At 45.1% G+C, this 16,314-nt stretch overlaps 1 protein-coding gene across 3 annotated transcripts in view; it reads right to left on the bottom strand.

Moving 5' to 3' along the window:
- The window catches only part of ACBD4 (acyl-CoA binding domain containing 4), a 38,070-nt gene extending 22,054 nt beyond the window's left edge, over positions 1-16,016 (bottom strand). Inside the window, exons 1-4 of one of the 3 annotated variants that reach the window (XM_089674582.1) lie at positions 15,838-16,016; positions 4,013-4,148; positions 2,337-2,457; positions 449-533 (exon numbers count right to left, since the gene is read on the bottom strand). In XM_089674582.1, coding sequence (XP_089530708.1) covers positions 449-533; positions 2,337-2,457; positions 4,013-4,094 — 288 coding nt within the window. In that variant the 5' untranslated portion in view covers positions 4,095-4,148; positions 15,838-16,016. The remainder of the gene's footprint in view (positions 1-448; positions 534-2,336; positions 2,458-4,012; positions 4,149-15,837) is intronic. The other 2 variants (XM_089674581.1, XM_089674583.1) reach the window with 2 other exon arrangements.
- Positions 16,017-16,314: the final 298 nt, after the last annotated feature.

The raw sequence follows: 16,314 nt of genomic DNA, 5'->3' as shown, positions 1-16,314 counted from the left end.
AACCTGCGGCACATCTGCACATGCAGGGGGGAGGGGAGAGCTTCTTGCCTCTAGGCAAGAAATGCAGAAGTGAATAATGTACTTTGCTAAAAAAAAACAAAAAAACAGAATGTGTTCATTTGTAAGAGAGGGAGAAGGCTAGATGGCACAACAGAACCTTCAATGGTGAAGGTCAGCTTTAGGCACACTTTAGTCACTTTATAACTTAAATTTAGTTTTGGATGAACTGACCCCTTAAGATTTTTTCTTAGGCCCCCTCTGACATGAGATAGGCAGTGTCCCAAAGAATCCCACTGCCATATCTCAAATGCATTAGGACAATTTTAATAAAAGTGTGCTGTTTTCAATAGCAGCCCTCCAGTCTGCAGGAGCTGGAATCTGACAGTTTGTCATGGGTTTAAAATCACTTTTTAATCTATTATAATGAAATTAGCGATATATGTGTTACCTTTTGGGCTACTTTCTTCATTTCTCTGATATAAGCACACATGGCATCATCCTGGCTCATCTGACCCAGCTTGTTCCAGGCATCCCTGCAAACATCAATTGACAATATGTAACAAGACTGCTGTCATCAAATTCACGCAGCCACCTTTACTTTCATACCTAGCTATTAAAGATCTATGATAATTAGAAGTTAAAGACCAGAAAAAAGCTGACTGCACTCAGGTCAGGGCTAAAGGTTTTACTGAGCCAAACATCTGCATTCTCTTAGATTGTAAGCTCCAAGGATCAGGCCCTCCTATCCCTCTTGTATTGAACTGTATTGTTGCTGTATTGTCTCCCACTATATTGTAAAGTGCTGAGCAAACTGTTGGCGCTATATAAATCCTGTATAATAATAATAATTGCACTGCATGTCATCAAGAACAACAGTGCACCTGGCACTGTGTAGTGCTAGTGTCACGGCACCACTTATGTTCCCTGTGTGAAAGGACCTCATGGAAGGCTTGCATGGCAGCTCTGAAAAGACAAGAACTTAGTGCACTGTACACCTAGCACTCATCTGTAGTAATCCTAATAGTGGGAAATATAGGGCTGTCATTGCTGAGCCCCCTCAAAAAATGCTAGTTGCTTGGCTATCTCTGACTGCAATATGTTGCGAAAGTGATCAGGAACAAGCAAGCAGATCAGGATCTGCTGGGTTGAACGCTGCAATCTCTCTGCAAAACACTAATGTTATGAAGTACTCAGGAAGCCAGAGACCATGCTACAAAGCAGAGCTCCACAGCAAGAAAGAACTACTCTTTCCCTCACAGTGATAATGTGATTTACTGTAGTTAGGCTGATAGGATCCATGTGAAGTCTTCATTCTATGACAGGTCTAGTGTAAATGAGTGATGCTCAGGAGAAAAGATATTTGGCTGTTGAAAGTATTCATTCATATGACAGGTCCAGTGTAAATGAGTGATGCTCAGGAGAAAAGTTATTTGGCTGTTGAAAGTATTCATTCATATGACAGGTCCAGTGTAAATGAATGATGCTCAGGAGAAAAGATATTTGGCTGTTGAAAGTATTCATTCATATGACAGGTCCAGTGTAAATGAATGATGCTCAGGAGAAAAGACAATTGGCTGTTGAAAGTGTTCATTTATATGACAGGTCCAGTGTAAATGAATGATGTTCAGGAGAAAAGTTATTTGGCTGTTGAAAGTATTCATTCATATGACAGGTTCAGTGTAAATGAATGATGCTCAGGAGAAAGGATATTTGGCTGTTGAAAGTATTCATTCATATGCCAGGTCCAGTGTAAATGAATGATGCTCAGGAGAAAAGTTATTTGGCTGTTGAAAGTTGAACTCTGCATGAAACTTCCAGTGACCAAATATTATCTGGACCAAAAATGAATCACTAGCCACTGTTTTTTAATTGTGAAATATATATATACACATACACAGTATATTTGTGATTAGCTCAGTGAGTCTTGTGTGTACAAAGTCTATTAGGGCTTATTCACATGGGCGCAGGGGACTGTACAGCCTAAACACTGATCTTACTTCTGTACCTGGAAGTCACAGGTGTAAGATGAATACTCCTGCACATGGTCCTAAGTTCTAAAATACCATGTTTTTCTTCCATCAGCATACGTGAGACAAAGCCTGCTAACGCGTTTCAGCTACGTGGGGTCTTAATCATAGCAGACTGTCTTAGCAGAGGTGTACACTGATACTTCCACAAATGTATACGTTCGGGACTGCGTTTACCATTGTATGCTCACATCCTATCATTGATTTGTACAGGTACATGTAGGTAACACCTGTGACATATATGACATCTGCTAAGCAGTTGCCATAAACAACACAACCACCTTCCCCAAGGTACAGCAGAGATCATACCATTTATATCTTCCAATGGGATCCCAGAAACCAGGACGGGCGATATTGCAAGGTCCAACCGTGGCTTGCTTGTAGTAGCTGTAAAAGAGAAGCATCTCTTCATAGGAAGGGCGATATGAGCCTAGAGAAAGAGAGATGAAAAGGGTCTGATTGTTATATATCCAAAGGTTTCACATCTGTATGGTAAACTTCCTATTCCCCTCTCTATTAGAATGTAAGCTCTTATGAGCAGGGCCCTTCTAACCCTCTTGTATCCAATTGCATAATAACTGTACTGTCTACACATACTGTTGGTGCTATATAAATCCTGTATAATAATAAAATCATAGACATTAATAAAGAGTTGTAGCCTTCTGTGGCTACAACAATTTCCATTCTTCTGGGAAGGCTTTCTGCAAGATTTTTGACAGTGTACATGGGAATTTGTGTCCACAAGACCATTAGTGAGCTCATATACTGATTTTGGCCAACAAGACATGGCCTGCAGTTGGCATTCCAGTTCATACCAAAATGTTCAGTAGGGTTGAGGTCAGGACTCTGTGCAGGCCATGTGAGTACCTCCACACCAAACCCATCAAACCATGTCTTTATGGAGCTGGCTTTGTGCACCTAATTGAATAATTAAGATAGCTGTCCAAATTAAGGGGTTCTATATATTTCTCACTCTAAACAAAAAGGTGCTTTTATAGCTGTGCCCCTGTCACATTCACCCCCACTTCCCTACATGTATAAATACATCAGTGGTTCATATAGTGAACTCGGTGTAGAGCTATTCACCCTGAGGTCATCACAGAGGACAAGGGGGGACTCTTTACGTCTGGAGGAAAAGAAATTTAATCTCCAAATATGGAAAGGTTTTTTCACAGTGAGAGATGTGAATATGTGGAATAGACTCCCTCAAGAGTTGATTCTGGCCAGCTCAGTGGATTGCTTTAAAAAAGTCCTGGATTCTTTCTTGGATACACAGAATATAACTGGATATAACATTTATAGGTAAAGTTGATCCAGGGAATATCAGATTGCCTCGGGGGATCAGGAAGGAATTTTTTTCCCTGCAGGAGCAAATTGGATCCTGCTTTGCTGGGGTTTTTTTGCCTTCCTCTGGATCAACTGTGGGTTTAGGATTATAACTTTTTTTTTTTAATGGTGAAACTGGATGGACTTTTGTCTATTTTCAGCCAGACTAACTATGTAACTTCCTGTGCCATTTACCTAACAGGAAGGGAGAGGAAATCATCTCAACAGGGACACTGAAAGTAAAAAAAAAAACCCTAATCCAAGCCCTAACATTTCTCATTCTGTTCAAAACTAAAATAAAAGTTTAAGCTGGAGTTACTCATGCAAATTCTACTTTTGCATCCCATTCAGCAAATATAGGCCACAAATCTTTCTGTAACAAGCTATTCCATTTTGATTACACTGGGCAGCATTAAAGCCCCCACCAAGATGTTAAAGAGCTTGGAAAGGGTAAGTACCCCTTGTCCCCATCCTCCACCACATAGCACACATACACTGAAATCCCGTGGACCTTACATACCCAGGCAGGGTCTCAAACCCATCTTCACTCCACTCAGAGTAGACAAGTCTATTCTCAGTGGATTTGCTGTGTAACTTGATATTAGATCGGCGTTTGCATATACTATTTATTATTGCAGAACTATGAAGGTTATACATACCACTTTTGGGCAAGCTCTGAATAACTGACACGGCAGCATTGAACTGTGTCTGGTATCCGCTCTCATCTTGATCCGTCCCCATATGTCTAGAGTACGACCCCGCAGTCTCAGAGGCAGCGTGAAATCCCTGTGCTTTCTGCAGAGGACAAAAGTACTGCCAGTTATTGCTGTGCCAGTGAAACGCTCTATCCTGATAAAAGGTGACCTCTGATCTGCAGGTATTTACTAGGACAGAATGAGATTTCCAGTAGAAACAATTAGGCTGTATGAGCAGCCACAATCTACTTATGTTGAGGAAATGCAGTCGGTATACTGGGACTTGTGGTTCATCAATAGCTGCAGATTCTGTAAACAGGGCCTATAAGAACATGAGAAGGAGTTGGCGGATGTTCAGTGTGACCTGTTGACAGTGACATAATTGATAGACTAAGCGACCTAGACATTGACACTATTAATAGTCAGTAAAATTTATACAAGATGACACTAAGTGTCATTTACGATGTCAAGTAGTGTAAAAAAAAAAACATTTGCGTCTGCTTTCCAGCGGTGGATCTAGAATTGCTGTGCAACCTGATCCCTTTTGGCCCTCATCGTGAGCATGTCCTCCATGCCACCTGCTTAGACTATACCTCTGTAAGGAGCTCCCAGGGCAGCTACGGTGCGCTCATTTCCACTTAATAAGCAGGATTTAATTAGGTCCCATTTGCTACCTGGCAGGGCTGAGTGCTGGGGAATTATTTCCTTTAAGTACTTACAGTAGGTTGTGTCTGCAAGTACAGCTCCCCATGTAAGCTCTACTCCTCGCCACATCTCACTATTATTCCATCCCCTTTCCTTGTGCCCCTTACTGTCATGACCAACCCCCCCATCAGTTCCTATGACATCTGCAGCGCTACGTCGTACCCCACCTGTCATGTAAGCAATGGTTTTCTTATAACAATACTAACTACCCAGCAACACCCCTGCCAAGCCATAGACCTGAAACAAGCATACAACAATCGAAAATCAGAGCAGGAAGAATCCCTTATATGTGCTCCAGGTCAGTGAAAATATAGAAGGCAAAGAATTAATATTATTATTATACAGGATTTATATAGTGCCAACAGTTTGCTCAGCGCTTTACAATATAACGGGAGACAATACAGCAACAATACAGCTCAATACAAGAGGGATAGGAGGGCCTGATCCTCAGAGCTTACAATCTAGGAGGGAGGGGCTAGGGTAACTGTGGGGGACGGACTGGTAGGAAGAGTAGAAGATTCCATTATTAGCTGACGGCAGGATAGGCAGAAAAGCATGTGTAAATGTTCCCAGAAAGGTTAGTAGTCCCAACACCAAGTTTTCCTCATTAACTGAGTTCCATGTAGATTAAAAAAAAAAATCAATGAATGCAGGTATTTGTTAACCAAAAATAGTTACAAGCATTGATAAATGCAACTAGGAGCCTGAATCTGAGTGTATCGGCCTCTTGCAATCCCATGTACAGAATAATTCAAACTGTGAAAGGGGGGGGCACATAAACGCTTACCCAATCAGGTGTGCTGACAAGGAAACAACAGAGTGTTGACTCATCGGCCTGCTTAAACTCATTGTGACAGCGCTAGGCCCTGACACTGTGAAAAAAGGAAGCAGAAGGGACACAGGGTTCACGTGAATACAGAGTGCGGGGCTCTGAAATATTGAGGAGAATGGTGGCTGAAGACAACCAGGAGAACTGAGAGTGTCTGGAGAGCTGAGAGAGCTTAAAGTGTCCAGAGAGCTGAGAGAGCCAGGAGAACTGAGAGTGTCCAGAGAGCTGAGCATATCTGGAGAGCTGAGAAAGCCAGGAGAGCTGAGAGTGTCTGGAGAGCTGTGAAAGCCAGGAGAACTGAGAGTGTCCAAAGAGCTGAGAGAGCCAGGAGAACTGAGAGTGTCCAAAGAGTTGAGAGAGCCAGGAGAACTGAGAGTGTCCAGAGAGCTGAGCATATCTGGAGAGCTGAGAAAGCCAGGAGAACTGAAAGTGTCTGGAGAGCTGAGAAAGCCAGGAGAACTGAGTGTCCAAAGAGCCGAGAGAGCCAGGAGAACTGAGAGTGTCCAAAGAGCCGAGAGAGCCAGGAGAACTGAGAGTGTCCAAAGAGCCGAGAGAGCCAGGAGAACTGAGAGTGTCCAGAGAGCTGAGAGAGCCAGGAAAACAGAGTGTCCAGAGAGCTGAGAGAGCCAGGAAAACAGAGTGTCCAGAGAGCTGAGAGAACCAGGAAAACAGAGTGTCCAGAGAACTGAGCATATATGGAGAGCTGAGAAAGCCAGGAGAGCTTAAAGTGTCTGGAGAGCTGAGAAAGCCAGGAGAGCTTAAAGTGTCTGGAGAGCTGAGAAAGCCAGGAGAGCTTAAAGTGTCTGAAGAGCTGAGAAAGCCAGGAGAGCTTAAAATGTTCTGAGAGCTGAGAGAGCCAGGAGAGCTCAAAATGTTCTGAGAGCTAGGAGAACTGAGAGTGTCCATAGAGGTGAGAGAGCCAGGAGAACTGAGAATGTCCACAGAGCCGAGCATGTCTGGAGAGCTGAGAGAGCCAAGAGAGCTGAAAGTGTCCGGAGATCTGAGAAAGCCAGGAGAGCTTAAAATGTTCGGAGAGCTGAGAGAGCCAGGACAGCTTAAAGTGTTCAGAGAGCTGAGAGAGCAAGGAGAACTGAGAGTGTCTGGAGAGCTAAGACAGCCAGGAGAACTGAGTGTCCAGAGAGCTGAGAGAGCCAGAAGAGCTTAAATTGTCCGGAGAGCTAAGAGAGCCAGGAGAACAGAGAGTGTCTGGAGAGCTAAGACAGCCAGGAGAACTAAAAGTGTCTAGAGAGCTGAGAGACAGGACAACTGAGAGTGTCCAGAGAACTGAAACAGCCAGGAGAGCTAAAAGTGTCTGGAGAGCTAAGACAGCCAGGAGAACTGAGAGTGTAGAGAGAGCTGAGCATGTTTGGAGAGCTGAGAGAACCAGAGAAGTGTAAAGTGTCCGGAGAGCTGAGAGAGCCAGAAGAGCTTAAAGTGTCTTGAGAGCTGAGAGAGCCAGAGAAGTGTTAAGTGTCTGGAGAACTGAGAGAGCCAGAAGGGCTTAAAGTGTCTTGAGATCTGGGAGACCCAGGAGAGGTTAAAGTGTCCAGAGAGCTGAGAGCCAGGAGAACTGAGAGTGTCCAGAGAGCTGAGCATGTCTGGAGAACTGAGAGAGTCAGGAGAGCTTAAAATGTTCGGAGAGCTGAGAGAGCCAGGAGAACTGACAGTGTCTGGAGAGCTGAGAACCAGGAAAGCTAGGAGAGCAGAGAGAGGGGCACAAAAACACAGATGTGAGACCAAAAGCCAAAGGCCAAGGCTGAAGGCCTTTTAACAACACTGCTGAAGAGAGGAAGCCTGGTATCTTAGTTATTATTTTCACAGTTCCCGTTTTGATTGTGGAAAAACCCCTGCGTGAGCAACTACTATACATTGGACTTTATTTTGTTTGAAAAAAGTGGGCCGACCTGCCCTAAAACACAGTTGGCTGTCATGGACTCTCTAAAAATACTACTATCACCAAGTTACCATACGTATGTATGAGGTGTTGTCAAAAAGTTTAGAGACTAGTTCTGCAACACATGGTAACGCACATGATCAGAAGAGCACCAGTTGCACAGCTCTTGCTGTACACAGGACAATGTCTTCTGGCACATTGACTTATGAAGGTCGGGGCTCCCTGTGACTGTGCGTGTAGCCTTGTGCTGCCATCTGTTGGTGTGTTACAAAACTAACGCAAAACTTTTTGATACCACTTCATAACTCAACTGTGTATTTAGCGGTTTGTTTGGAGCTTAGTTCTGAGTGCTGTGACTGGAGTATGGTCCTTCTACAAAGAAGCCTGGATGACCAGTAGGAAAGAGTGGACATGTCTCCATCCTGACCATCTGTACTCCTCTAATTAACCTCTTCTTGTCATTTGGTGCCCCATATGCAGCCTCAACTGTTTCTGTGTTTAAGTGTACCTGTCACTCACATGTGGAGGAGACAGTTTATTGAGTCATCAGGAACTCCTGGCATTATCAGTCTGACCCAGCAGATGGGTAGCTAATGGAGGCAATGCAATATTATTGTCCTCACAATGTGGCCGCAATCAGGCTAATGAACTATCTTTTCTAAGACGCATGAACATCCCACACAATAAAAGTATGGGATGCAAGATATGTGTTGAAAGGCTGGATCGATTATCTTGTTTTACCCTGCTTTTGCGGTCATTGGCTGACTGGCCCATATTGCCTTTTCTTTGTCCTCCCATTTATTGTCTTTTGTTCTATTATCTTGCTACAATTTAAAGTGGCACTGGTTGTAATAGCTTTTTATTTCCTAAAATAACAAACATATTATACTTACTTCTTCTGTGTAATGGTTTTGCACAGAGCAGCCTTGAACCTCCTCTTCTGGGGTCCCTCGCTGACACTGTTGTCTCCTCCTCTTCTTGGTGCACCCCCATAGGAAGCGCACTTGTGGGCTCAATCCTGAGCTGTGCTGTGTGCATCCATAGACATACACAGCGTGGATTGACCCTGCCCCCTCCCCACTCACTGGATTTGATAGACAGCAGCAGGAGCCAATGGCTCTGTGAGCAGACAGAGGGGAGAGGTCCGCTGCAGCTGGGCACAGCGCTGGATTGAAATTAGACTCAGGTAAGTATACTGGGGGTAAGGGGGGGCGATACAAACATTGAGACATATTTTACCTTGCGGGGAATTCATTAGGATAAAAATGACTGGCCTTTAGGACCACTTTAAAATTGGAGACGTATACTTGATGATGCTTGCGACCGCTGCAGGAATGATACATCCTGTCTCGCTCGGCAAGCACTACCACCTACCGAATGTGGCTCATTCAAGAGAATGGGGCCCTGCTGCAACCGCACACACTGCACGTGGCTGCGGTGTGGTAGTTTAGTATCAAACAGATTAAAACAGGTGGTGAGGTGATACAGCGCCTTCTCACCGCCTGTCAAATGTTCTCTGAAGTGCACTCTGAAAGTGGATCACTCTTCAAAGACTAGTGTAAACAGGCCTTGTTTTGCTACATCCCCCTGAGCATCCCAGTTGTGCCAGTAGCCAGCTTGTTTCCTGTGTTCCCCCATTCCCTGCCCTCCAATCCTGGGATTGGAAGTCCCTGGGATCAGTATGCTTGGATCCACATTACCGTTGCCAACACAGAATCCCCTTTGCCCTGCCATGTTGACTATGAGGGTGGTTAGGCCTGTTTCATACATCGTTCACCTAGAGCAGGAGTAGGCAACCTGAGAGCCGCAGGACTACAAGTTCCACCATGCCTCTGCAAGTCATAGCTGTAACTGTCAGTTTTGTAATCTTTGCAATGCCTCATGGGAAATGTAGTTCCACAACAGCTAGAGAGCCGCAGGTTGCCTACCCCTAACCTAGGGGCACTATGTGAAAAAAACAAAACAGGGCGCAGTCTCCTTGTGCATTACCGTGATAATATGAAATGTATTATAAAGATACAAATACCGTACATACTCACAAGCCAAAAAAGTCATAAAAACAGACAAGGAGTCAAAGGATGCCAGTCGTGGTTTTTCATCTATTGCTCTGAGGAAGGGAGTTCCACTCCCGAAACGCGTTGGCACTTTACCCGAGGACCTATGTTGTCCACAACTGGCATCCTTTGACTCCTTGTCTCTGTTTTTATGACTTTTTTGGCTTGTGAGTATGTATTTGTATTTTTATAATAAATTTCATACTATCACGACAATGCACGAGGCGAGTGCGCCCTTGTTCTGTTCTTTTCTGCTAGTATCAAGATTCCCCAATCTATCAAGGGCGGCACCTCAGCAAATGCTGGATTCCATATTTTGAGTGCAGGAAGAGAGATTTCTGGTTATTGTAGGGGCATTGTGTACCTGACATATCACCTCTGCTTATTTACACTGAATGATTGTAAAACGATTGTAAACCTGGAACACACTGCAATTTCCGGAGGTGTCCTGTCCTCTGCACCATGGAAAACACACATTCCTGTAGACAGATGTCAGAGGGCAATCAGTACAAATAAAACATCAGATGACTCCTATTTCTGTTCTATAATAAACCTTTTGGGTATTTGAAGAAAATCAGAAAAAATGTAAAGAATGTCATTCTAAAAACTCAGGCACTCATAGTAAATTCCTTCTCATTTGGTGGGATCTACTCCACATGTTACAACAGCTATCTCTCCAGATCTGCCGCCTGCTGAAACAGCACAAAAGTACATTTATTTATTTATTTCAGGTACTTATATAGCGCCGTCAATTTACACAGCGCTTTACATATATATTGTACATTCACATCAGTCCCTAACCCTCAAGGGGCGTACAATCTAAGGTCCTTAACTCCCATTCATAAATACTAGGGCCAATTTAGACAGGAGCCAATTAACCTACCAGCATGTCTTTAGGGTGTGGGAGGAAACCGGAGTACCTGGAGGAAACCCACGCAGGCACAGGGAGAACATGCAAACACCAGGCAGGTGGTGCAGTGGTTGGGATTCAAACCAACGACCCTAGTACTGCCAGGCGGAAGTGCTAACCATTTAGCCACTGTGCTGCCAAAGTACATGATACTGAAATTCATACAGCGCTGCAAGCCCCGTACGGACGCTACCACACGGGCAAAAAACGCTCTTTACAAATGATTTTTACTAACAGCGCTGCTGTTGCGTGTCTATAAAGTAGATCTATTATCTGATTTTTTTTCCACGTATAAACGCACAAGAGCTGGTTTGAACGATACCTTGGGGCTGCGTATAGGCGGCGCATCCACCATACAAATCCGAAATGTATACAGACTATTTTCTGGGATCCTTACAAGTCCATGTGAGCCTAGTTTTTCAAGGTCTGATGCTTGTGCGGCCCATGCAACTGGAATAAGGGCTCGTTCACACCCAGTACATCGATCTGCATTGATCAACACAGGCTCGACACAGAAAATGATTGTTTTACCTGTGCCCTGTTTACATCAGACATGTAAAAAGGGCACTTAAAAAAGTAGCATGTCTGCAGTTTTATGCAGCACAACCCACATCAGCATGCTGCAGTGCAAAAGTTTTTTTCAATTTTCAATATTAAAAATAATAAAGATTAAAAAAAAATGTATTAAAATGCATTGCGCTACTCTTCACAACGCACACCAGAACACGTGTCAGGCTACATTCATATGAATGATTAGCACACCCAGCAGCAAGAATCTGTGGATTCCTGCAGCTCGATTGTCAGGAATGTGCATAAAGCAGGTAATAGCTGCAGCCACCTTCAGCCTCTCCTTGCATTTTATGGACTGAGTGGCTACAGCTATCTGTGACTGTTGGCACAGCCAGCGATTATCTGAGATGATTGTGGCTGGATGCAAAAAGGCTGCTCCAGCTGTGACCATCTGTCCCTAACCACAGGTAATCACTGGTTGTGTAAACAGTCACAGACAGCTGCAGCTGCCATCGGCTTCTTATTGCATTTTATGGCCTGAGCGGCTACAGCTATCCGTGACTGTTTGCACAGCCTGCAATTATCTGTAATGACTGTGGCTGGATGCAAAAAGGCTGCTCTAGCCATGACCCTCAGTCCCTAACCACAGGTAATCACTGGTTGTGTAAACAGTCATGGATAGCTGCATCCATCAACAGCCCCTCATTGCATTCTATGGACTGAGTGGCTGCAGCTATCCGTGACTGTTCACACGGCCAGAAATTATCTGCGATGATTGTGGCTGGATGCAAAAAGGCTGCTACAGCAATGACCATCCGTTCCTAACCACAAGTAATCACTGGTTGTGTGAACAGTCACGGATAGCTGCAGCTGCCATCAGACTCTCATTGCATTCTATGGACTGAGCATCTGCAGCTATCAGTGACTGTTCGCACAGCCAGCAATTATCTGTAATGATTGTGGCTGGATGCAAAAAGACTGGTCTAGCCATGACAATCTGTCCCTAACCACATGTAATCACTGGTTGTATGAACAGTCAGGGATAGCTGCAGTCGCCATCAGCCTCTCATTGCATTCTATGGACTGAGCGGCTGCAGCTATCTGTGACTGTTCATACAGCCATTACCAGCGGTGATTGTAGCTGGATGCAAAAAGGCTGCTCCAGCCATGACCATCGGTCCCTAACCACAGGTAATCACTGGTTGTGTGAACAGTCATGGATAGCTGAGGCCACTGTCCACCTGTCATTGCATTATATTGGCTGAGAGCCCGCAGATCTTTGCACAGCCAGCTATTACTTGCAGTTAGGGACAGATGATTGTGTCTGGATGCCGTCTTTTTGCAGATGTGAGCCTATTATTGCATTACATAGGCTGAGCCTCAAGTCTCAGGAATCCACCAAATTTTGCAGCTGGAATTTGCAATGTGTACTAATCACCCTTGTGAATATGGCCTAATACAGAGCATAACCTGTACAGGTTGGTGACAATGGGCCCTTACACCCCATTTACACTTGTGCAACTTGTCTTGTGACTTTGGACATCAAAGTCGTATGGCAAGTCGTACCCCATGTGTTCCAATGGTAGCAATTTAGTCGTTGCAACTTCATAGTAGTTCATGCACTACTTTGGTCCAACTTTCATGCAGCTTGAGGGTCATAGACTTCAATGTTAACCCTCATAAGTTGCATGAAAGGCATAAAACAGTGGTGCAACAGTGGGTCCGAATTTGCAGACGGACAAAAAGTCACATCCAAGTCGCACCCTTTTTGCAGATGGATAATAACTCACATCCAAGTCGCACCCATTTTGCAGACGAACAAGTCACATCCAAGTCGCACCCACCCAAAGTTGTGTCAAAGTCGCAATCTAAAGTTGTACAACTTTGGAGTCATAGAAGTGTGAATGGAGTCTTAAGCGGGCCATAGGCAGGGAGAAAACCAGACTTTTTTTTGTTTTTTTTTTAAAATCGGTCTTTCAATCGGCCGACGTTACCACCATTGGTATAGAAAAGTCGGCTGATTTTCGTCCCGTCTACGGCCAGCAAATATAATAGCGGTGTCCCTGCAGAGAGCTCCACTATTATATTTGACAGAAGAAATAGAATATGAATAAGAAGAAGAAAAAGCTGCAACATTGTATCTATTTGTATCCATTTCAGATACAGATGTTTCTATTCAGATACAAATAGATACAATGTTGCTATACTTTTAAATGTCAAATATAATATCGGACTGAAATTTTTTTTTCTTATTCATATTCTATTTCTTCTTTTTCTTCTTCTTATTCACTAACAAACTCATGCAGACTCCACCTCCGCAACATCGCCAAAATCCGCACATTCCTAACCCCAGAAACCACTAAACAGCTCATCCACTCCCTCATCATATCACGACTCGATTACTGCAACTCCCTCCTCACTAGCATGCCTCGCCACAGGCTATCCCCGCTTCAGTTGATCCTGAATTCTGCAGCCAGACTCTTCCACCTTACCAACCGCTCCGTTTCCGCCACCCACCTTTGCCAATCCCTCCACTGGCTTCCGATTGCCCAACGTATCAAATTCAAAATCCTAACACTGACGTTCAAAGCTGTCTATCATACTGCCCCGAACTACATCACCGACCTAATATCCAAATACCACCCAAAACTTACTCTCCGTTCCTCACAAGACCTCCGCTCTAGTTCCCTGGTCTCTTCCTCCCATGCTCGCCTCCAGGACTTCTCCAGGGCGTCACCCATCCTCTGGAACTCCCTACCCCAATCCATCAGACTATCACCTACTCTCTTTCCTTTAGGAGCAACCTGAAAACCTATCTCTTCAGGGAAGCCTACCCCACCCCCTGCTAATTGCTGATCTCCTCCACTCTCCCTACCACGTCATCCCCCACAGCTATCTCCTCCTGTACCACTCTCCCCTCCCTCCTAGATTGTAAGCTCCAAGGAGCAGGGCCCTCGAACTCCTCATGTATCGCATTGTATTTTTATTGTACTGTCGCATGTATTGTCTCCCATTGTATTGTACAGTGCTGAGCGAACTATTGGCGCTTTATAAATACTGTATAATAATAATAATTCTATTTCTTCTTTTCCTTCTTCTTGCTGGTCTCTGCTCATGCACATTTTTTAAAATCGGTAAAAAGATCGGCTGATTTGTCCATCATTGCCGCGAAAATCGGCCGAACGACAAAATTGGCCGATTTTTTTCCCCAACATGACCGACAAAAAAAAGGTGTCAAAATCACGAAAAACGGGCAACTGATTACCCCACTAACGATCCGAAAATCGACCGATTTTTTTTTCGGACGAAAAATCGGCCGGATTTCTCCCCGTCTATGGCCTGCATTAGACCCAGTTCACACTGTCACGTTGTGGGAATGCGCATGTTACAGCGACAGCTGGGACTGCATGCTACTGGCAATGCTGGGCCACTCGTTCTGAATGACACCTTGCTGATGAAGGTGTGTCACACCACAGTGCACCCCGAGGCAATACAGTGGTGTGCTGTGAAAAGAACATTGCCGGTCTGATATTACGACTGGAGAGTTGTGTGACAGCCCATTCATTCTGAATTGCCTGCCTGAGGGCTAGCTCACAAGTGTGGCATTCAGTGCTGCTTCTCTAAAAAGCAATCCACGCTTGGATCCGCATGCTCAGTGGGGATCTCTTTGCTGATCTCCGCTGAGCAAGCAGATGACAGCTCTGTGTCCGCTCCGCTGCTGCAGAGCGGACACAGAGAAGCTTGCTCTCCTCAATGGGTGGTTGGATGAAAACAGACCGCCTGTCCGTTTTCATCTGACCCGACCTGATGGAGGGAAGGGGAATTGGATCCCCATCTGTCTCTTTTTGGCGGATCGGATGTCGGCAGGTGTAAACGGACACATGTCTGTTTACACCTGCTGCTCCATAGAGGAGAATAGAGGTTCCGATCGGGTCCGTCTGAAAAAGGTGGACCCAATCAGAACGTCCATGAGAAAGAGGCGTTATCGCTTCATTTAACAATACAGTTGTGCCATACTACTGTGCTGCAATTGTGCATGCAACGGAACAACATTAGCAGCAATCAGCTGAACACCGCCTGCCAAAAATGATGCACTGTTTACGTTTTGCCGCTGCATGCCGTGAGCCGCTGTGTAATATGGTACAAACAGGGAGTCGGGGGTGGGAAAACCTAATGCAGAAAATGCTGATGTGCGCAAGAAAAAAAAAACGCACATTTTATGCATTGTAATATTTGAGCCCTGCCTTCATCAGACGTAGCGCACAAAATACACACCTGCTTTTCTTTTGGGCGCCGCAGTGCACAAAATACACACTTGCCCTTCTTTTGGGCGCCGCAGCGCACAAAATACACACCTGCTCCTCTTTTGGGGGCACCACAGCGCACAAAATACACACCTGCTCTTCTTTTGGGGGCGCCACAGCGCACAAAATACACACCTGCTCTTCTTTTGGGGGCGCCGCAGCACACAAAATACACACCTGCTCTTCTTTTGGGGGCACCACAGCGCACAATATACACACCTGCTCTTCTTTTGGGCGCGTAGCGCACTAAACCGCCTGTACATTCACAGAGTGATAAAGTGCAGGTTGGTGGGCTGACGCTGCATTTTCCTGGGCTGACCAGGGACACCATGTTACAGCCATCGATTATCATTGGGTGGATATGGCCTGCCTCTCATAAATGACATTTCCACACCGGTCAGCTTGGCTGGTCACCTATATAAGACCCAGTCAGTCCTGGCCTCCACAAAAACAGAGAAGGTGCTCCACACACAACTGGAATGTCTATACACATCCCACTCCGTACGTTACAAATAATGTCATGCTTTATTATCATGAAGTCCATTATCACACTCCTATAGGGTTCAATAAAAACGTTACATACAATCACTGCTTCCTTAGGACCCTGGCCTCCCCGGAGCCGCCCCTCGCTGCCTTTGTCTTCCGGCACCCCGGGACGTTGTGCACGCCGAGGCCGCTCACGGTGCCCGGCAGCCGCGATCACGCAAGTCCGGGGATTGAGCAGTGGGGGAAGGCCCGAGGCGGGGAAATGTGGTGTGGGCTGGTTGTGTGCTGATGTCATGGCTCCTTTCCATCTCCACAATCAATAATGCTGAGCTTCTGTCAGCGTGAAGTGAGGGTGTTGTGGAGAGGAAAAAAAAAAAGTTTCTTGTATGTTTTAGCTGAATAACATTTGTAGGTGTTTTGTAACTTTGTTACCATGGAGTAATGGCGGACCTAAAAACAGTAAGGTTTCTAGAAAGCCAAATCATTGTTTGCAATCTGTGTCCCCTGTGAGAGTTTTCTCTACACTTCCTGTTTTGTAGACACAAGGGGAATTCTGCGGGTGCCTGAGGTGGTA

The sequence above is a fragment of the Staurois parvus genome, unplaced genomic scaffold (assembly GCF_062004578.1).
Source record: "Staurois parvus isolate SC_StPar_1 unplaced genomic scaffold, SC_StPar_1.0 ptg000151l, whole genome shotgun sequence".
Taxonomy (NCBI): Eukaryota; Metazoa; Chordata; class Amphibia; order Anura; family Ranidae; genus Staurois; species Staurois parvus.
This window is presented reverse-complemented; position numbering and strand designations above follow the sequence as displayed.